This window comes from Babylonia areolata, chromosome 16, assembly GCF_041734735.1.
Source record: "Babylonia areolata isolate BAREFJ2019XMU chromosome 16, ASM4173473v1, whole genome shotgun sequence".
NCBI lineage: Eukaryota > Metazoa > Mollusca > Gastropoda > Neogastropoda > Buccinidae > Babylonia > Babylonia areolata.
In genome coordinates, this window is record NC_134891.1 from 27,782,885 (window position 1) to 27,805,384 (window position 22,500).

The 22,500-nt window shown below is 45.1% G+C and overlaps 2 protein-coding genes across 8 annotated transcripts in view; one reads left to right on the forward strand and one right to left on the reverse strand.

Annotated features, from left to right (window-relative positions):
• Window positions 1–3,172, forward strand: part of LOC143291287 (potassium voltage-gated channel protein Shaw-like) — a 181,250-nt gene extending 178,078 nt beyond the window's left edge. For all 5 annotated transcript variants that reach the window (XM_076601130.1, XM_076601132.1, XM_076601133.1 and 2 more), the window contains one exon: window positions 2,958–3,172. In XM_076601130.1, the coding sequence (XP_076457245.1) occupies window positions 2,958–3,172 (215 nt within the window). The remainder of the gene's footprint in view (window positions 1–2,957) is intronic.
• An 18,827-nt stretch (window positions 3,173–21,999) lies between these two features.
• The window catches only part of LOC143290961 (16 kDa calcium-binding protein-like), a 62,523-nt gene continuing 62,022 nt past the window's right edge, over window positions 22,000–22,500 (reverse strand). For all 3 annotated transcript variants that reach the window (XM_076600540.1, XM_076600541.1, XM_076600543.1), the window contains one exon: window positions 22,000–22,500. This exon is cut by the window's right edge and continues 729 nt beyond it. The gene's annotated coding sequence lies outside the window, so the exon portion shown is untranslated.

Here is a 22,500-nt window from a genome sequence, read left to right on the forward strand (position 1 = left end):
ACAACAACATAAACAACAACAACAACAACAACAACAACAACAAAAAAACAACAAAGAGGAAGAGAGTTGGGAAGTGTCCTAAGGAAACGGAAGCGATTTGATAGGGCCTATCGATATTTTGGAAAGAAAGAAAATCCGAACAGGGTTTAGGAAAAGGCTAAAGTCTGCAACGAGTGATGATTTTTTTCGCTAAATTCATAGACTGACGAATGTTTTCGCCAAGCAAACTTCTTTATTCAAAGGTTTACAGATACAAATATTACATTGTGCATTCGGAAGTTGGCATTATATCGATGCAGATATTATTCATTCCACGTCAAAGTGATGCAAGTAGAATAATCAATATTTGCACGTTGATCTATATGATATTATAACACTTGGTTTTCAACAACAAAATGATAATGTAGGCAGATCAATACGTACTCATTTAATAGTGATTCCATTTAATTATAATAGTATTTAGTTTGCATCACATTGATATAGGCAGAACAGTAGGCATTCAAACATTGATTCCATATAATGACACAATACTTAGTTTACAACAAAATAATATTGAATAATGTAGGCGTTCACACATTGATTCCGTGTGATATCATAATGCTCAGTTTACATTAGAGCAATAGAGACAGAGCAATAAGTATTCATTTACACATTGCTTCCATGTAATATTATAATGCTTTGATGTACATTAACATAACACCAGGCAGATCATTATGCTCTCATTCACATAGTGATTCTGCGCGACGAGCTTGGCCTGGTACTAGGCATACGTTTGGTGCCCATTTCTGTACAAATTGGTTATGATTCCACAGTTGTTTTGAAAACGTATTTGTCAACTTCATATACCTTTTTTGAGATCTTCTACGAACAGTCGTGGTGGTTTCACTCTATTGACAGCAGCGACCATTGTACAATGCACACAGTTGCAGAAGGGTGGGCAGGGTTTGAAGAAATGGGTCGAACGGAAACCTGTCATATTCTCTCTCCTTTTCTTGTTTATCCTGTCTTACAGATTCTGTCTGTCTGTCTGCCTGTCTGTCTCGCTATCTATCTATCTATCTTTCTTTCTATATATATTCTCAAGTACCCAGCAGTAAGAAATATACCTGAGTGCGGTTCCTGTTCTGTTATCTATATTTTCGCTTGTTTGCTTATGTTGTTTGACTGGGTTGTTTTATGTTCATGTGAACCCATTCAAACGGAGAAGTTGCTACTTCATGAAATGAATGCCATCTCTGTTTTGTTGTCGATATTTATGCTTGTTTTGGTTTTGTTGTTGTTGTTTGTTTGTTTGGGATTTTTTGTTATGTTGTTTCACTGACTTGTGTTATGTACATTGAAACCAGTTCACTTAGGGCTGAGGCCTAAAAGTGAATAAAGCATTCTGTGTGTGTGTGTGTGTGTGTGTGTGTGTGTGTGTGTGTGTGTGTTGACACATTTATTTGCCCGTTTCTTCATTAAACCAAAGCGCCCTTCTCCTCACGCCTCCTTATATCTTAACCCCCACCCCATTCCCCAACTTCCTTCTCATATTCATGGGTCATTACTGTTTCTGTTTGTTTGTTTATTTGTTTGTTTGCTTATTTGTTATTATATGAGTACTTATATAGCGCCTATTCTCGGTCGGAGACCAAGCTCTCTAAGCGCTTCACAAACACGGGGGTCATTTACACAACAGGCTGCCTACCTGGGTAGAGCCGACTGAAAGCTGCCACTTGGGCGCTCATCATTCGTTTCCTGTGTCATTTAATCAGGTTTTTAGTCACACACACATACACACTCATACAGACATGTAGCATTTTACGTGAATGACCGTTTTGTTCATTTACCCCGCCAGTTTGGCAGCCACACTCCGCTTTCGGGGTGTGTGTGCATGCTGGGTATGTTGTTTCCATTACCCATCGACAGAACGCTGACAGATTACAGGATCTTTAACGTGCGTATTTGATCTATTGCGTGAGTATACACACGAAGGAGACCCAGGCACTAACAGGTCTGTACATAGGTTGATCTGGGAAATCGGAAAAATCTCCACCCTTTATCCACCAGGCGCCGTTACCGAGATTTGAGCCCGGGACCCTCAAATTGAAAGTCCAACGCTTTGACCACTCGGCTATTGTTTTCCCTATCTTTTTGGTCCATAACCGGCATGCGATTGTTATTGGTCATCATTTCCCAGAGAAAGCCGTCTGGGTGTGATACCATTTACATGTTTGTCTTCATTATCTCTTTGTTAAGTTTTAGATATAAGCGACAAAGCCTCGTCGAGTTTTCAACTTCTTAAAACTCCTTGTAAAGTTCATTTTGGACAATACATTTTAGTGGGCTATTGAATTGGAGAGACATGGCACAGGTAATCTCTCTCTCTCTCTCTCTCTCTCTCTCTGTCTCTCTGTCTCTCTCTCTCTCTCTCTCTCTCTCTCTCTCTCTCTCTCTCTCCCCCTGCCCCCGACCTTCCCAACCCCTTCCCTTGTATTGTGCTTGTACGACCGAAGGCCTGAGCCCGATGTACAATACACCATTTTTCTTCACACACACACACACACACACACACACACACACACACACACACACATACACACACACACACACACACACACATACACACACACACACACACACACACACACACACACACACACACGCTACAACGAACGAACGTTCGTTAGTTCGTTCTCTCACATAACCCATACAACCATAAAGAACCAAACACAAACTCCGCAGCACATGCACCTGTTGGAACCTACACAACAAATCGGGTAAAGAAACGAAGAAGGAAAAGGTCTGTGTCAGTGACATAATATGAACGGTTTGCAAGCAACACACTGAATACTGCAGTCGGGGGTGGGCACGGGAAAAGAGAAAAGGAATTTAGGGTAGTGTCAGTGACACAGACACAGAGAGAGGAAGAGGATGTGGTCGCGCGGAGGCTGTGACCGTGTGTTTGTTGTGTGCAGTGACTCTGGGCAGTCTGCCGCCAAGCAGTAGCTCGGACGGTGCTGTGATTGAACCCCTGGTCACCACCGTGCCATCCAGCATCTCCAGCTCCCCCACCGCCACGGCTTCCTCCAGCCACACCCCAGAACCCAGGTCCATCCCCAACACGCCCCCCAGTTACAGTTCGGCCACAGCCCCCAGCAAGAACAGTAGTCGACTGCCCGTCAACACATAGCAGCCTGCACGCTGATGAGTGTGTGCCAGAAACTGTGTGACGGCCGGTCCTCTCTCCTGCACTGACCCGGGGATGGAGGACAAGGACCGCATGGGGCTGACGATGGAGGTGGAGCCTTTTTTGGGGAGGGGGACGGGGGAGGGCCTACAGCAGTAAGGGCACGGACTTTGCAAGAAGGAAGAAGAAACCGCAGCTGGTGTTTCGGGGTGGTTTTTTTTTTTTTTTTTTTTTTTTTTTTTTTAAGGATTTCTTGCTAATTCAAGCAGCCATGGATGGCAAGGGCGTGGCTGCAGATGTAACATTTTTCACTCAGTTCAGGGCACTGAGTGCGGGGACAAGCTAGGAGCCAGAGGAAAAGTGGAGAGACATTTACCCAGACGTCTGGGATCAGGGACACGAGCAGGCCCATCCAGTCAGCCATGGCCTGTCTCATCACCTGGACTCTGTCCAGCAGCTGACCAACGCCGTATGCGTGGTGCACACATGTTCAACGACTGCCTACGTTTCTCTGTCTGGTCCTCATTGACTCGAAACAACTGTCACACGTTTCTCGGTCTGGTCCTCATTGACTCGAAACAACTGTCACACGTTTCTCGGTCTGGTCCTCATTGACTCGAAACAACTGTCACACGTTTCTCGGTCTGGTCCTCATTGACTCGAAACAACTGTCACACGTTTCTCGGTCTGGTCCTCATTGACTCGAAACAACTGTCACACGTTTCTCGGTCTGGTCCTCATTGACTCGAAACAACTGTCACACGTTTCTCGGTCTGGTCCTCAAGGACATGCACAAAGTGAAGCCAGTGTACTCATTTAGGGAGCCACAAATTGCCAACAGCAGCAATGTTTATCTGACAACGGAGAGACGACAGAGGAGAAGAGGGACCGGGATGTTGTAGGGCAGCGGAAAGAGGGAAGGGTGGGTTGAAGACAAGGATGTTCATGAAGCCTGCACAATGGTCCAGGACTGATCTATGCGGAGAGGCTGTCAGGACTTGTGACCACAGACGATGGAGAAGGAGACGCGCTCTCCTAGATGTTTAAATCGTTTGTTGAGAACGAGACACTCAGTGACAAAAGGAAAATAACCGAAGTAACGTTGCATCCGTTTTATTTGCCATTTTGTTAAGCAGTATCGATTCAATGACTGAATTTACAGACATATAGTAGTATTCATATCTTTACCCCTTACCACCCTACACTCCTAATCCCACCCCACAAAGAAACACTACAGAAAAATGCAACGATGGAGAACAGATTAAAATTAATAGGAATGGGAAGAGAGCCTGGTCCCAAAACAAGCATGTCGCAGACATAAGCTGTTATTAAATGTGTATGTTCAGAACACCTGGACAAGGCTTTGTATCAAAACAATCTTAGAACTGAAAGACGCAATCTGTTGGGGTTTTATTGCTGTTTCCATAAATATAGTGATAAGCAAAGAAAAAAGATCTTCAAAGGTTGCAAGGGAAGTCGATCACTGACGGAGCGACAGGCAACGTGGACATCGAGGTCCTGAGGCCAGGTGGTGAACTGAGAGGACAGGAACAGTGGACAGACAGCCACGTGAGCTGGGCAGACAGAAAGACGTCGTAGTGAGCTGAAGAGCGCTTCGTGAACCCATGAGGGCGCTCCAAGCGACAGCTAGCTCTCATCATGCCCCCATCCCCCTAGCCCTGCTCCCTGGCCCAGTGGAAACAAAGGTTGTGCAAGGCAGTGCCAGCAGGTGTGGGGAAACTGTGTGGTTTGGTCCACGGTTCCTGGTGCACCTGGTGGGCCTTCAGGCATGTGGAACTGCACATGTCGCTGTCCTCGGGGAACTGATCCAAAGCGGGGGTCTGGTTGTGTGGGTAAGGAACCAGCTCACCACCGTGTCTCATGAGGCAGAGATGCAGCCACACCCCGCTTCCAGTGAACACATCAGTCGGGACCGTTTGGATCCACCCCTGTGTGTGTGTGTGTGTGTGTATATGCGTGTGCGTGTGCGTGCGTGCGTGCGTGCGTGACCCCAGTCCGGCAGAACACAGTCCCTAGGCTGTGTGCCAGTGTTGTGAAAGACCTTCATCCGGTGGGCAACACCACCACAACAACTTGCACGGCCTACGAGCTAGGCTCTGCAACTCCTGCAACACGGTGAACTCCAATTTTGTGACGGTTATGGACGGTTGATTACTTTGTTGTTGAGTGAAGCATTTTTCGTCTTTCTATTTGTTACAAATGACAAAAATAGCATTTTACTTGTGTGATTTCTTTTTTCACGTTCAGTCTATATGTGTGATGGGTACAATAGCATTTGTCTTTTTGCAAGATTATGTCTGTTCTCTCAGCACGTATTTGTATATGTTTTGTTACAAGCATCAGGCATGCATTCATATCATATATGCACTCTTCCCGGGAAACTTGTCCCTATGTTCCCCCTGCCCCCCGCTCCCACCCTCTCTCTCTCTCTCCCTGTTTCACACACACACACACACACACACACACACACACACACACACACACACATGAACAACCCATAGGCCAACAGTTTGCAGCATGACTGCGGACGTTGCTTTTAGTACCAGAAAACCTGTTTGTTTGCCTTGACCAGCCATGTTGAAGTGTTGAATGATGTCATGTCTGTCGCTGTGATCATTAGCAGCCGTTGGTCAGCGGGGAGTCTTCGCGCTCAGCGGAGAACCTAGTGCGACAAGACAGTCCACATCCAACACCTTCAGCATGACTCTCCCCCCTGTGACTGTCACTGCAGCCGCACTGCCACCCAAGCACTATGGACTAAAAGTTTTGTTAGAGGCGGTTTGTGGAGGCATTGCGTTGCTTGCACGTGATAACCGTAGCCAGTCATACAGGTGAAGCCTTTCAGGCCTCTTAATTAAGAGATGGATTCTGTGCTGGAGGTGACAAGTCCCCGATCTGTGTGGTCCAGCAGTTCAACGAAACAGTCAACGACATGCTTTTCATCTTCTGTCCCTTCTTCGCTCAGTATTCCATTGTTGGTGACGGGGTGTGTCGTCGTGTGTTGAGGTCAGGATGTGGGTCACTAGGCTGAGAGGGGGATGGGAGTGGGGTGAAGGGGGTGGGGTGGGGGAGCAGTGTGACCAGCACACATTGGTCTCCTTGCAAAATGACTGCTTCACTCATTTAACTACCCTTTGCAAGCTTTCTTCTTTGGGTTCCAGTTTTCTTCTTCTTCAGCCATGAGAATTATACACTTGCTAACAGTATGGAAAAAAAATACACATGCTAACAAACACTACTGCCTCCCTCCCTGCCCCACCCCCCCTCTCTCTCTCTCTCACACACAGACACACACACACACACACACACACACACGTACACACTGCTAAACAAACTCTCTGCAATGCTGTGATGTTCACTAGTTGTAGCTTAGACTGGTGTGTTCAGTTGCCCCAAACTGATCAGCTACAATGGCACATTGTATCACTCTTCACGAAGCACAAGTGAGTTGTGACAGTCAGCAGTGGTTGACATTCTGTTTACGAGTGACAGTCTTGTGTCTCTTTTTACTCAGACGGTTTATTTCAATATGCACGTTGGACTTGTGAGAAAGCAGTACATTGATCACTGACCGCCACAGAGAGACTGGGCGGGGCTGGGGAGGGTGGGGGATCACATTGTGACGGTATGTTTTACACGTTTTGAATGACTTCATTTATGATCATCAGTCGGGAACAGAATGGTTGCATAATATCAACGTATTCTTTCTTTGTGTGAGTGAAATAACAATGTGCTTTTTGAAACATAGTTCGATTACTTTTCCAATTGAAAACTTAGGCATTTCCAGACTTTCCCACGGACGTGTCTGTACTCAGCATCTTACAAACCGGCATGTCTGTAACAGTTGATTGAATTTGCTTGTTTTAGAGACATCATCTGTGTCTTAGTAAAGATCCTGTTTTGGTTGCTTAGTGTCCACGCACCCAAATCAAGTATTGTTTTAAGGCAAAGCTTGAGAATGGAAATTTCCCAGCTATGTTGACAGATAGGTCTGGAACCAATCTAAAGAGTGCAATAACCAGGTTCACATTTTTTGCTCACGTTTTAATCGGAGGTGGGTCTGAACTGCACTTCTTGCTTTTAAACCCCTCGTAACGGTGTTGGAAAAAAAAAAAGAAAGAAAGAAAAAAAAGAAGAAAAAAAAAGAGGAGATTGACTGGCTGTTAAGGATGTGACTTGTGTGCGGGTATGGTTGTTAACGTCCTTCATCTCACAATTGACGGCAGTGCCGATGAACTCTTGTGCTCAGACATTTGCACCAATCTGACGTTTCACTTGTACAAAATCTTCACTCATTATATTGATTTTGTTGTTGGTGTGTTTGGTACAGATTTTCTCACGAAACTTCATGATATTATTGTGATCTAGGAACCTTTTAATGTTGACGTCAAGTCCCCGTGTTTGTGGCCTGTGGTCGCTGACTGTGAAGGCGGGCAGCCCCGCCTTGAGCTTGTGAGCAGACAGCACCTGGAAGGCAAGACTGCTGGCCGCTGTACAAGGGAGGGAACTGGCTGCGGGTAGCTGTCAGCAGTTCTCTGCCCTGGGCAACCTCACAGTGGGCACTTGCCCGAGACCAGGCTGGTTGTGTGTGAGAGCTGGTGGCAACGTTGGCGACAGCAGCTCTCTCTCCCCCTCTCTCTCTCTCCGGTCACACTCAGTGTGGATTGGACTGCCTGACCAAGCTGCGTGGGTGCTGTGGCCTCAGCGTTTTCTGAACAACAACTTTGTGATGATCATCCACCCTGGTGTGTGCCATCACCTCACACCTGGCTCCCCACCCCTACCCCCATCCCCCGCCCCCCCACCCCCACACCTTCCCCGTCGTCCCTTTGTTCTAACCATTCATTGGTGGTGGCTGTACATGACTTGGTTTGATTATTGACTGTTGACCGTTTTCATTTGTTTTCCTCAGTGTCAATAATGGAGCGGTAATTGTTTCTCTCTTTTTTTTTTCTTTTTTCTTTTTCCCTTTTCTTTTTTTTTTTTTTTTTCCGTGTTGTGTGAAAGTTGTGGGGGCGTGTGGCCACAGGCAGTGTGTGTGCGCGTGCTGATGGCTGTGGAGACTGCACAACTCCTAACTGGGTGGAGAGTCAGAGGACGTCCGAATCTTCACTCCATGTCTGCCAGCCGCCTCCAGAACACTCCGCAAAAGCCACGAACTCCGCTCCCTGCGCTCCTGTGTGCCCCGGGCAGGCCCACCCCCAGGATCAGGGTCAGGGACAGCGGTGTCACAGTGTCACTGCCCTGCCGCCCTTCACGGCCCGTGGGGGTGGGCGTGGCGCGACTCCTTCATGATATTCCTCACAACGAGTGGTGGGCGTTCTTCTTCACTCGTCCTTTCACGCTGCACTGACCTCCCCTAGCCCACCCCCCTTCCCCCGATTCTTCCACCTCACCCTTTCCATGTCACTTCCCATTTTTACTCCCGCACCCACCTCCACCACTCCCCCAACCAGTGGCTGACTGTCAGAGCTTGACCTGTCCAGTCTGCCCCTAGAATTAAAGCTGCCTCCCCCCTGCCCCCTCCTCCGCTCCCCCCTTTCTTCCCTGCCTCGTCTTCATCACTTTGTCTCCATCAGCACCAGTAGCGCCTAGCATGGCTTTTTGCTGACCATGTCATCACTCTAGTCTGCCTAGCAGGGCCTTTTCTTGACCAGTTCATTTGTACGTGGCAGTCGGGCCAGGTTTTGCAGTCTCTGCCTTCTTACTTCAAGAGCTCATTACAGTTATTGATGTACATCGTGGCCTGTCAGTGTGGGGCGAGCTATGTGTGTGTGATTGCAGAGGGCTTCCTTTCGCACCCTCTCTTCTGAGTGGAGGACACCTGTGCAAAACCAGCACCAGGAGGCATTTCAAAGACGGAAGGGCGTGCGAAAGGAAGTTCTGCTGTTTGTGCCAAGCGATGGGCTACAGTGTGTTGCGCTGTTCACGGTTTGCTGTTTGCAACCAGTCTTTCTGGTGGTCACTGTAAGCCAGCGGACCATGTTCCCAATGTCCACAGCTTCCATCTGCTGTGGTCACTGTGTTGACCCGGACAGCAACAGAGCACTCAGGTTAACTAACAACTTGGTTTGCTTTACCTTCGGTGGAAAAAACAAAGAGTGAGCACTTCATTGTACGGAAAGATCATGGTAGGGGTGATATAACGGGACGGAGACAAGAGTGCCTCACTGGACGTGTACAGATCGCACTGGGGGTTGGCCCCAAGAGAGAGAGCACGCGCTGAACAGAACTGTGTTGGGGTTGCCCCCAAAGGGAGTGACCGCTACACTGAAGTAGGCCTGACGAGGTGGGTGACCTGTAGTCCTGAGCGTCTCTTGTCTCTCCCGAACTGGTTGCTGTCCGGACACCACAGTCACCGCGGCAATGTTGGATCAGGAATGGTGTTTCATTCTTGAATGTTCCTGTCCAGTTTCTTTCTGACCACAAGGAAAACAACACGAATAATGGTTTTCAAAGCATACAGACTAGTACAGTGCCACCGCCTGAATCGAACGTTGTTTTTTTTGTTTTTTCGGGAGATTGTTCTCCTTTTACATTTCGGCCAAAATCTGTAAGAGCACATTTTGTTCATTACATTTTTGTTTTGTTTTTTTACTTTGGATTCAATATTTTTTAAGCAGAGACCAGTTTCTTCACGTATATTCCTTCAAGGGGAAAGAAAAACAGCATGCAAGGATTCAAATAAAAACCATGTAACTCACACAAACCAGAATATCGGCTGTGGGGAAAGGCGTAAGATAGGTCGTTAGGCTGTTGAAGGCAGCCATAGGGATTATTACGTTTAGTGACGGTCACTGTGTTTTGAGGCACAGCACGTGTGTGTGTGTGTGTGTGTGTAGAAAACATTACATACACACTTTTTCAACAACCGCATATGGCATTTCTAAGCCTGGGAGGATTGCAGACATTGCACACGCTTACATTAGCCCTCTGTAAATGTTCTAGCAACGATCTTTATATTTGGAAATTAATGTTTTATGAAACTGACATCAGTAGATTTGTACATATTGCATACCTCATTAATAAACATATGAAGTGTTTTAAAACAAATAACCGGTACAAATTTTATCAAGATTTATCGGATTGGTCACAGTGGTTCATATGAATACATAAGATTTTCTGTGTATTAATTATTACTAAAAAGTACACTATAAAAAATGGTGCACAAATTTACAGTACTTTGATTTTTTTTTTTTTAAATTTCCACTGCTTTCAGCTCTGCAAAACAAAGCAACAAATGCACACACACAAAATTAATAATGAATTATACGTTTGCTGTTGATGTCACAAATAAAGTAAATTATAATTGAATTTCTGCACTTGGCAACATCTACTGCCTTGGGCCTGTAACCCTCGTCTCCCGACCTTCCCCCGAGACAACAAAAACATAGTGGATGACGTAGAAAAGATCGTGTGTGAAAATCAACACTCGTCGTGTGGAAGTAGATGTGAGAAACTCTCTTCCATTCACATGGTAAGCAAACATAATCACTGGACATTGAGGGTCAAGTCAGAATGAAATCCAGAGAGCTAAGCCCCAGTTCCCACTCAGTTTTGTCGTGAACAGTGACTCATTTTCAGTGACTTTGCGATTCTTTGCTTAATATTTGAGCACGTGTTAGATCCACGAGAACCAGAACACAAAAAGTCCACCTTCACATTTACATCGCCATGATGACCAGTGTCGAACTGGTAAGGCTTTAACAAAGTCCGTAATAACTGAAAAGAGATTATAGGAGGGAAAAAGCGTTTGAAAATCGCAAAACAAACAGTAATGCAGGCAGCTCATTGCAAATATTTGTTAGATTGGTCGATAAATACACTTAGTTACATATATGTTGGAACCCAAATATTTCTGTGGTTGGTCGAATAGGCATCAGTTGTGAGTAGAATGCACTGATCATCTTGTGTGGTTTTAACAGCTACATTTAGATCCTTCGTCGAATTTTAGACTGGTTGAAAACATTTATATTTATTAAATAGAATAAGGCGCGCAAGGGGCAGTTGTGTTAACTGGTTGGCACAGAGAGCCTCTCGTCATGCGAAGGTCGGTGTGAACGCCATGGCTCATCAAAATCAAGAAGCATTTGTTTTTCAGTCACAGAGAACGGAACGTCATTGCAGTTTCTGCATGCCCTCCCCCCCTTTCCTTTCAAATTAACAAGAGAGCTGAAATGCCTAACCCTGTCTTGAACTCTTTCCCCCGTGCTAGATGTGACTTTGATGCCAAATGATGGCGGCGTGCCCCCTATGATAACACAACGACTGGCGTCAGCTTTTGTTTTTGTTTTTTTAGGGCCAAGTTCCCAGCATGCGCAAATCATGCAGGTCCGCCTCATGTCCCTATCCTGATCGGGCGATTCATTCTGGTGATAGATCTGGAGGTATCGTGTGCGTCTGGCTTGCCCCTGTACATGTCGGGATCACCCCCACCCTCACCCCCACCTGTCACCCCCCCCCCCCCCACCCCCCATACTATCCCCCTCCCCATGCACAAATCGTGGAATGCTAAGTGGACGATCTTCATGATCACCAGGTTCAGGTTTGGTGTTTGAAATATAAACTGTTTCCTTTTTAAAACTTGGTGTGTGTGGGTGTGTGTGTGTGTGTGTGTGTGTGTGTGTAAATTCCCTGTACCTTTATCAGTCTGAGACACAGAACAAAATACAATTTTATTGATTAGAAGCAGGAGGAGAGAGAAAAAAAACCCAAAAAAACAGCTGGGCTAAGATGTAAATGTCCAGCCCAAGGCAGACTGCTCTGAATCTCGCTTATCAAAATGCCAGGTGAAGATGGAAGCTGCTGGCAGAATAGGCCATGCTGGCGCCGCCGTCTGGTGCCACATGCGTCACTCCCATGGCACAAAGAGCTGACAGCTGTTAGCAGACTGGTGCGGCTAGCAGGTGGTGAATGCGAGCAAGTCCTGTGGTCATAGCCGGACGTGGTGATAACAGCGGCATGGAGCAAAAGTTAGCTGGAGGGGAGGGGGTAGGGAATCGGTCACTCGAAGCTGTCACGTCATGTACCACAACAGCTACTCCACTCTTTATTTACTGGTTTCTAATACTTCGGATAAAACCTCACTTCCCGATGGCACGGTCTTGGCTTTTTTTCCCTTTTGTGTCTGTGTGCGTGTGTGTATGACGGAATGTACGTGTCCGTTCTATCGTCCTGGCTTGTGTGTGTGTGTATGTGTTCGTGTGTGTGTGTGTGGAAAAGAAACGAGTGTCGAGATTCTGATCCCTAAACTGGAAGAAAACCAATCACACTCCCATACTTACTGAAATAATTTGAACACACTGGTCTGTAGTAATTATTCATCTTTATGTCGAGAGATTACGATTGAAAATAGCTTTTTATTTTATTTTATTGTTTATGTCGAGATTGAAACAATTGAAAATAGCCTCTTTTTTTTTGTCTGCACAGGCCGTACCAACCGATGCAGTTTTGACTGAAAGTAGGGACACCTTGACTTTGTGCGGCGAGAAACACACTCTGCAGAATATAGCGGACCTGTGCATCAAACCCAGATGATCACCAAGGCTTCTGTGAAATGTTTTGTTGTTGTTGTTGTTGTTATTTCTCCTGCCGTACTTCTATTCCTACCCCTCCCCAATTTTACTCTGTGCCTCTGTCCTCCTCTTTTTTCTCGCCAACTCATTCCCATCCAACCTCACTCCCTTTCCATTGCCCCTGTCCTTTCTGGGCGACCTCTCTCTCTCTTCCCCTCCAACGACTATGTCATCTTTCTCTTGTCCACAGTCAGCCTACCCCCCCAACCTTACCTCCCTCACAAAACGCCTCTGCCAAGTCGGAGTCTCCCTACCCTCATCTTACCCCTTCACCAAATGCTTCTGCCCTTTCCAAGTCACCATTTCTGAGTCACCTTAGCCCTATCTTACCCCTTCACCAAATGCCTCTGTCCTTTCTGAGCCACCTTTCCTACACCCTTCACCAAATGCAAATGCTTCGCCCTTTCCAAGTCACCATTTCTGAGTCACCTTAGCCCTATCTTACCCCTTCACCAAATGCTTCGCCCTTTCCAAGTCACCATTTCTGAGTCAACTTAGCCCTATCTTACCCCTTCACCAAATGCTTCTGCCCTTTCCAAGTCACCATTTCTGAGTCACCTTAGCCCTATCTTACCCCTTCACCAAATGCCTCTGTCCTTTCTGAGCCACCTTTCCTACACCCTTCACCAAATGCTTCGCCCTTTCCGAGTAATCTTACCCTCTTTCCTTTCTGAGTCACCTTTCTTACTGCCTTCACCAAATGCCTATGTCCTCTCTGAGTCACATTACCCCCGCCATATCCCCCCTCACCACACGCCCCCGTCTTTTCTTAGTCATTTTATCCCCGCCCTACCCCCTCAACAAATACCTCTGTCCATTCTGAGTCATTTTACCCCCACTCTACCCCCTCAGTAAATGCCTCTATCCATGCTATTTCACCATAATCCCGCACTAAACCCTCACCAAATGCCTCTGTCCTTTCCGAGTCACCCGCCTTCCCCCGTCACCAAATGCGTGTGTCCATTCTGAATCACCTTTCTCCGCCTTACTTTCCTTTCCCCAGTGTCTCTGCCTTCATCTTATCTCCCTTTCCCACTTGTGCCTGTAATCCTACCCCTCCCCAACTAAATCTGTCGTTTTTGAGCCACCTGATTCCCCCCCTAGCCCCCTTGTGCCTCTTCCCCTCATGATCATTTTTTTTAAACAGCGCCTACATGTAGACGAGTATGAAGCCAATTTGGGTGCTGACCCGTAAACTTTGCCCCTTGACTTCTGTTGACCAGTATACTCGTCAGTGAAGGGCAGTGAGATGGAGAGGAGACAGACTTTTTCAGGCCAGGACGTTATTCACGATTCTGAATATAGACCTCTTCCTCTTGGGATGATATTGCCTTTGTTCAGCCACATCAATTATGCCACTGAAATATACACAGGAGAGAGAGAGAGAGAGAAAGAAGAAATGATGCAGTTAAAACTCTACATCATTTCACCAAGATTCAGCTGTCAAGGGGTTAATGATGTCGGTCCGTTTTGTGGTCCACACTGGGTCCGCAGTTCATTTGTTAAAAAAATTTGCTTCCCTTTCACCCAAGTCTGCAGACCCGGATTTTGCTTCTAGTGCTTTAATGAGTGCCCACAGCTGAGTTCCCCACGCCATCCCATGATGCAGATGTGCCACCCCCCCTCCAACCCCCCAACTCCCACTTTGCCTCTACTCTCTGAATACTATCTCTCCACACACACACTGTGCAGTTTACATGAACTGATAAGGCGTGTTTCATTCCTAAAACTTTAATTCCAACGGTACATGGGTAGTTGAAATCGTGTCGTGAGAGCGTGTTTCTACACCGTGCGATGCACTCGCTAGCTCCTTTTCAGTCAAAACTGCACTGGTTAGGCAAGATAGGAACACCAGCTCCACAGTAAACTGTTTCAACTTCAACATTTAGTCATTTCGTCAACACAAACTTTGCCCGCCAACTTTATCATTGGTTCCTGCTTCACGCCGTATCAGCCACAAAGACCAGCTTTGGGGCGACCCACCAAGTAACGCGCCCGACAGGCGTCAGAGCTAACAAGCTGGTAGTGTCCACCCCAACAGACTGACCACTCCAGTCCTGTCCATGACTGACCACTCCAGTCCTGCCCAAGGCAGGCGTTCCCCGACACAGCAAACTGCTGACTACGTTATCACAACAAAACACCCAGGACCGCTCTCCACAGCTGTTCTCTCTCTCTCTCTCTCTCTCTCTCTCCCCCTCTCCCTCTCTCCCTCTCTCCCTCTCTCCCTCTCTCTCTCCAATGGATTGAAACTGGAACCCAACATCGAATAGTATATCATATATTCCATCTTCCAAGAATTGAGTAGGGAACACATGCTTCCAAAGAATTGAATATTAATACAAAACACTTCTTAGACAGACCAAAAAATGGAATATTTGCAACACATACATCCATTTTTTTTCAGAGAGGTGAATTACATACACCTTTTTTTTTTTCCAAAGAAGTGAATTGTATTGAACACTGCCATAATGCAAAGAATTAAATAGTATTGCATACATAGCTGCCCCCCTTTAAAACAAAATATGGACAAAATGATGAAGACATCCAAAACTAAAATGGAATTTCATGGGGTTCATAGTTATTTTGCAATACATGTGCCACACCAATACAATTACTGGGAAGGATTTTCTGGAGAGAAAAAAACAAAATGTTTGAGCATGATTCTAAAATCTCCACGAATGGTGAGACCAAAACTTGGGCTTTGGATTTCATTCATATATCAGATTTTTTAAAATACAGTTAATCAAATGGATAGAGAATTCATCGGCACAAAAAGGCACACCTTTCTGTTCTTTTGAACACGGTGGTATTGGCTTGTAAACGAGGGGAGATAATTTCCACATTCGGAGCTTGCAGTTACACAGTTGTGTCCCATTTATACTGTATTTCCATTGGGGTGTAGAAAAACAACAACAAAACACGGTGAACTTCGAATTAGTTGCGAACAATGAAGCATCACCCCTTTCATAAATAACACTGAAAACATTATCGAACAGTTCAACGGTGGCCTAGTGGTAAAACGCTCGACTAGGAAGAGAGTGTCTCCGGGGTCCAGTCCCTTATACAGACCGGGATTTGTACAACCGCACTGGTTCGAATCCCGGCACAGTCGCCAGTATTTTCTCCCCCTCCACTAGACTTTGAGTGGTGGTCTGGACGCAAGTCATTCGGATGAGACGATAAACCCGAGGTCCCGTGTGCAGCATGCCCTTAGCGCACGTAAAGGAACCCACGGCAACAAAGGGATTGTCCCAGGAAAAATTCTGTAAAAAAAATCCACTTCGATTGGAAAACAACAAAATAATGGGTGGCGCTCTCAGTGTAGCGACGCGCTCTCCCTATGAAGAGCAGCCCGAATTTCACACAGAGAATTATAATACAATACTATGCTACATAATGCAGTAAAAGACTTAACATACTAGACTGTACTATAAACACAAGACATTATTATGACCCTTTTTCGTCCAGTACCGTTTGGTTCTGAATTGTTTCTCATTATTCAGACCAGTCCTGCTGTATTTCAAGAAAAGTTGGAAACAAGAACGACTGATCTCAACGTGACATTTCCTGTTTCTCATTGAACTCCGTAGTTTAAATGTTCATAATATTCCACCGATGCAAGTTGAAGAGCAGTTTATTTAGGTGTAGCTTCCAAAGAATGTAGACAATAACAAAATCAACAAACAACAACTAAACTGCAATCACGAACGTGTATCTGTCTGTCTGTCTTTCTGTCCTCCTCTCTCTGTCTCTGTCTCTGTCTGCTTCTGTCTGTCTCTCTCTCTCTCTCTCTCTCTCTATATATATATATATATATATTCCCATCTCTCTATCTCAATTGGTTCATCTCTATTTATCTATTTACCTGCCTCTCTTTCACTATGTCCATCTGTGTGTGGGGGGGACGGGAGGGGGGGGGGGTTCTACATCTATCCCCCCCCCTTCTCTCCCTCTTGCTCTCACACATACAGACACACCCCTGACTCTTAAGATCAGACGCGCGTGCCAGTGGACAGACAGAAACCACGTGATTCCTGCAGTAATCGAGTGTGGAGTATGTTTTTGACATGCGAGTGCTGACTGAACTCATGGAAACGAAGAAACATAATCTAGTACGTCTGATGTTACCTATGCTCAGTCGGGGCTAAAAGCGTGAAATGAAAGAACTACAACTGCCCAGTATAGCCAGGGCATATCGTACGGGCTGGTATGGGGGCTATCTGTCCATCAAACTAAGTGGTCACTGGGACATATTTCTCTGACTTCGAGTTTCTCACGTTCATCTGTCATTCTAAAACAAATAGAATAAATAAACGATCGCTTTCTACTTTTTCTCGTGATCTGATCGGGTTATACACAATGTCCTATGTGTAGGTCTGTATCCTACGTATGTGTTTCCGTGCATATTACCGTGCATACGTTTTGTGGATTGTTCAAGAGATTATGTCACACTCCATGACTCCAAACTGGAGGATAGAGACAGGCTTACACTATGCTAACCCTGAATAGATATCGTCCATTAGGGGAGGCCAAGGCTAAACGCTGATTGGTTAATTAATCAATTGCGTTTTGTCAAATGATATTGAAAACAAAAATGAACATCAAAGTCCTCCGCAGCGAAGGATGAACACGGTATTGCACTTTTCAAAAGAACTTTTCTTTCTTTTTTTAACCAGAAATTTTATGGCGACAGAGGAATGTGAAGTGAAGACAATTGTTTTTTTTGCGACCTAAAGTAACATCACATCAAAAGCACTTGAAGATGAAAACCTCAAAGTACAAACCCGAATCCACGAAAGAAATAAGTAAATCTATAACAGGGGAAAAAATGGTACATTTCCAAACCTGATACTTCCACTATCCTTCAAATCATTCAGCAAAAGCAATATAAGCGTAGTAATAATCAAAACACAAAACAACATCAACAAGAAGCAAGCTGGAACTTACTGATAAACTAAGTTCGCTACCCAACAGACCAGAGTAAAAAAAAAAGCAGCGTGTTATATGTTACATGAGCAAAGTATTCAAGGTATAAAATGGTAAAAATATATATATATATATATATATATTTCAAAGTGAGCTACGACGAAGTACAAACATACTACCAACATGCAGACAATGACATAATTTTCATGTACACAAAATGTCCATGTCACAACCCATAAGGGGTTGCCCATGAACACCCCCACCCCCACCCCCTCCCCGCACCTTCCCACACTAACTAACACACAAAACACAGACATAGATAATTCGGCTCAATTCTTTACTATTGTTGCACTTGGAATATCCTGGTCCAGACACACAAATTTAAACACTTAACTACAGCAACACTTTAATTATACCATAGCAGCATGACACGACACAGGAAGTCCTAGTAATGGCAGTACAGATCTACGCAAAAAGAAAGGTCAGTTCACTTGAACCAAAATCAAGTTCGTCCACTGAAGACCAGTGTCGCTGAACCAGGCTCAGTCACATGCCTGCAGAATCGGAGTGTGTGGAACGGGTTGAGGGACTGTGGGTGAGGACGTTGGAAATATGAGGTGGGGGGAAGGAGTGGAAGTGAGGGAATTTGGAACGGACAGGGCTGAAGGGGAATGACTGTAGAGGCGAACCCTGGAGTTCCGTCGGGGTAGCAGACAGGGGGAACCCACAGGAAAAAGTCAAGGGACAACAAGACTGCCATGTCTCTGTAGACAATGCTCTAACTCGTTACGAAAGAGTACCCCTCCCCCTCCCTTTCCTTAAGCAATACACATTACGCAAGTAGGAGAGTACGTGGATATTGATGCAGTCGCTTCCACACAACTACCAATGACAAAAAGTACAGGAACCGCCCATTATTGTTTCTCATAATTAAGGAGTTAAACCTGCATATAATACGCAAGACACATTTACCCTAAATGACAGTTTATCGTTATTTATAATGCTAGTTTCGAACTGCAGAAACAAACTCAATGAGGTAATATTACAAATCATCGTACTACATTTCCAACACGACACAAAATGTTTGGGGAAATTTAGACACAGTTTTCATTGTAAAGAAGGTATATTTGAAACAATAAATCGAGCCGAATACATGTCAAAATAACACACTAAACAACCTTATCAATTCCCCCCAAAATATCTAGAAATAAAAGAATACTGGATTTAAAACATTTCCGTTAAAACAATCCCAAAAATACAACCAAATGTCACAAGTTACGAAACTAACACCACGAGGACAAACTAACTATACAACTCCCCCCTCACCTGTCACCAGGCAGGAATCAGGCTCACCACTGGCCCAGGAGAGAACACGAAACACAGATCCACACAGAGGCAGAAGGGGGTCACACCAGAACCGAACCCCACGACTGTCCAAGAGGGCACCCAACAGCTCACTTGCTGGAACGGCGACCCTTCTCCTTCCAAAGCTCGGCACCAAAGGCAAAGCCAAACTCTTCCTTCACAACGACGTTAACTCCGAACTCATCTCAAGAGTTCAGAGCGAGAATGACTAAGGACATGTCAGACACACATCACAACAGATTCACGTGCATCAGTTCGGAACAGAACTGAGCACACAAGAGAACGATAGAGCAAAAGGGGGAGAGAGGAGGGAGAAAGGGAGAAGGGAAAGGGAGAGGGGATAGGAGAGGAGGGGAAGAGAGAGGGGAAAGGGAGAGGAAGGGAAAGGGAGACGAACATACGAACACACGCACAAATGAATGCTACGAGCCGTGACAGTCCATAAAATAGATAGATTAGTTAAAAGCATGTATAAACGTCAAGAATAGAAAAAGGACAACAAATAGCATGAGCTTACCGCTTACCAAGTAATAGTCTTGGAATTGAAGAATTCTTCAGTTAAGAATCGTTCAGTTAAAACTAACGGAAATATGAACACATAAACAGAATTACATCACAAAACACACACACACACACACACACACACACACACACACACGACAGAAACCTTTTTCTCCCCCCACATTTGAGAATGCGACAACTGTATAGTCGAACTCCACAGACGCCGCAGTGCTATGAGCGCTGACCTAAGTGGTCAACAAAAGGTCAAGGCCAAAAGGTGAAGGTCAGTCTAGTGGTGGTGACACGCCCGTCTGGGAAGCGTGTGTCTGCTAGTTCGAATCCCGTTATACGGACCGGAATTTTTTTTTTTTTTTTTTTTTTAACTCTCCCTCCCCTTCCGAGTGGTGGTCTAGATGCCAGTTCATTCGGATGAGACTGTAAACCAAGGTCCCATTAGTGCACGTAAAAGAGCCCACGGCAACAAAAGAGTTGTCCCTGGTTGTAAAGAAGAAGAAAAAAAAAGGACAGTAAAAGAAATACACTTGCAGTCGAAGAAAGAAAAAGGGGTGGGAGGGGGGCGGAGGGGAGGGGGTGGGGTGGCGAGAGAAAAGAAAAAAAAAAGAAATGTGAGTGGCGCTTCACTGTGGCGACGAAGTCTATCCCCACCAGGGAGAGCAGCCAGAGTTTCACACAGCGAAATCTGTTGTGACAAAAAAAAAAAAAAAAAAGTAACACAATACAACTCAAAAACAATGTAACGCAACGCAACGCAACCCGATGCAAAGCAATTGAGAGCAATCGAATAAAAATTCAATCCAATAAAATCCAGTGCAATCCAATACAAAGTACAATACACTTTTGTACGAGCTGATAATTGTTCATGTGCATATAGATGTAATTATGTACAAATATCCAATGAATTCCGGAGGAATAAAAACTGGAAGATTTGAAACGGGACAAATCACACTATCCAGTAAATTTTAAAAAAAAAAAAAAAAAAAACCAGAAACATCAGACACAGGGAAAATATTCAGCGAGCAGCACAGAAAACAATTAGAATTGGACAGGAAAAAAATATCCAAAAATATCAGCACACACACACACACACACACACACACACACACACACACACACACACACTGACATAAATCATAGGAGTCAACACCCAAGAAATGAAATGAAATTATGGTGCTTAGAGCCTCGCCGGCCACTACGGCCATCTCAAGGCCCAACACCCAAGAGTTCTGGAGAAACCAAGTAAATATCAAAGGTGAAAATGCCCACTGAATCACAGAAACAAACACAGAAATATCTAACATGGTAAAATATCTTATGAATTAGACAACAATAACAACAGGATTTTTTTTTTTTTTTAAAGCAACAACAACAGGAATATTACACATGGGAGATTACCCAGGGAAATCCAGGAAACGTAAGCAAGGGAAAGTACTCCCTCATGACAATCGGGTCACGAGGTAGTGTCCCTTTACTTGTTGGGATTGGAACAATCCCGCTCCTGTCCATAAAACTGACCCTAACCCCCCCGCCCCCTTCCCCACCACCACCCCACGTTCAACCATTCCAAACCATCGGGTGTTGTCCATGGATTAAGAAACCTCTTCTCAGCTAAAATCACTGAGTTAACAAAGATAGTTGCGATATCACTTCCAAGAGGATACACGCATCACCCCGGACTGTGGACACTTGAACATTATTTTGTGTTATTTTATCTTCTTTCTTTTTGTATTGCACACCAACCGAGGCTTGCACACACACAAAAAAAGGGATCCTTCCAAAGTAAAAGTCATCAAAATCCCTAACTTTCGAAACCACTTCCAAACGAGATATTTCGCCCCTACTGAGGATAGTTTATGAAATTTGATTTTATTCTGTTCTGTTCCGTTTTTAATCCAGTGTGTTCTCTATATTCTATCTTAGTTCATTTTATTTCATTTATTGCACACCAAGCAAGGCGAGCACACAAAAGCACGGAATATATCATTTCAACTACTGCGAGTTATGGATTTTTTTTCATACGGCAACTTGACGATCTGCTGGCAACAGGAACAATAAAAAGAAAGAAAAATGACAAACACACACACACACACACACACACACACACACACAAAAATGACACACAATTTAACAAACACAGTATGCTTTTACAGACGGACTTCAAAGAACACCAAAACCAAACAAACAAACCAACCGCACAAAAACAGCCATACAACATGGAATTCATAGCTAACTAGGATAATGTCTGATGATGAATTGTGTCTGATTTTTTTTTTTTTTTTTGGGGGGGGGGGGGGGGGGTTGGGAGAGAGGGGGTTTGTTTGTTTGTTTTTGTTTTTGTTTTTTGTTGTTGTTTTGTTTTTTGTTGTTTTTTTTGTTTTTTTGTTTTTTGGGGGGGGGGCAAATCTTCTTCTCCTGCCGTGTTCTTAACCTCCCCGCCAGCCCAAAGGAAGAGTTACATGTCTATCTAAGTGGGCATGTGTGCGTGCGTGAAGTCTGATTGAATGACACAGGAAACGAATGATGAGCGCCCAGTGACCGCCGTCAGTCGGCTCAACATCAGGTAGGCAGCCTGTGGTGCAAATGACCCCGTGTTTGTAAAGCGCTTAGAGCTTGGTCTCCGACCTAGGATAGGCGCTATATAGGTATCCATATCAATCAATCAATCAATCAAAAACCTTAGTGGAGTGGGGAAAACCAGAGGAAAGCGCCTTTGCCAAGGACACAACTGTATGCCGTGAGGGGTGAGGGGGGTCGGAGAGGTGGGGGGTTGGGGGGCATGGAGGTGGGGTGGGAGTATGGGTGTGAGGGGCGGGAATGGGGGTTCAAACCCTGAACAACTTGTGAACACTGAATTAAGAAGTCCGTCCAAAGCCTGACTGACTCTGTCACTGACACAGTGTCTCCGTCAAGTGATGTGGGGAT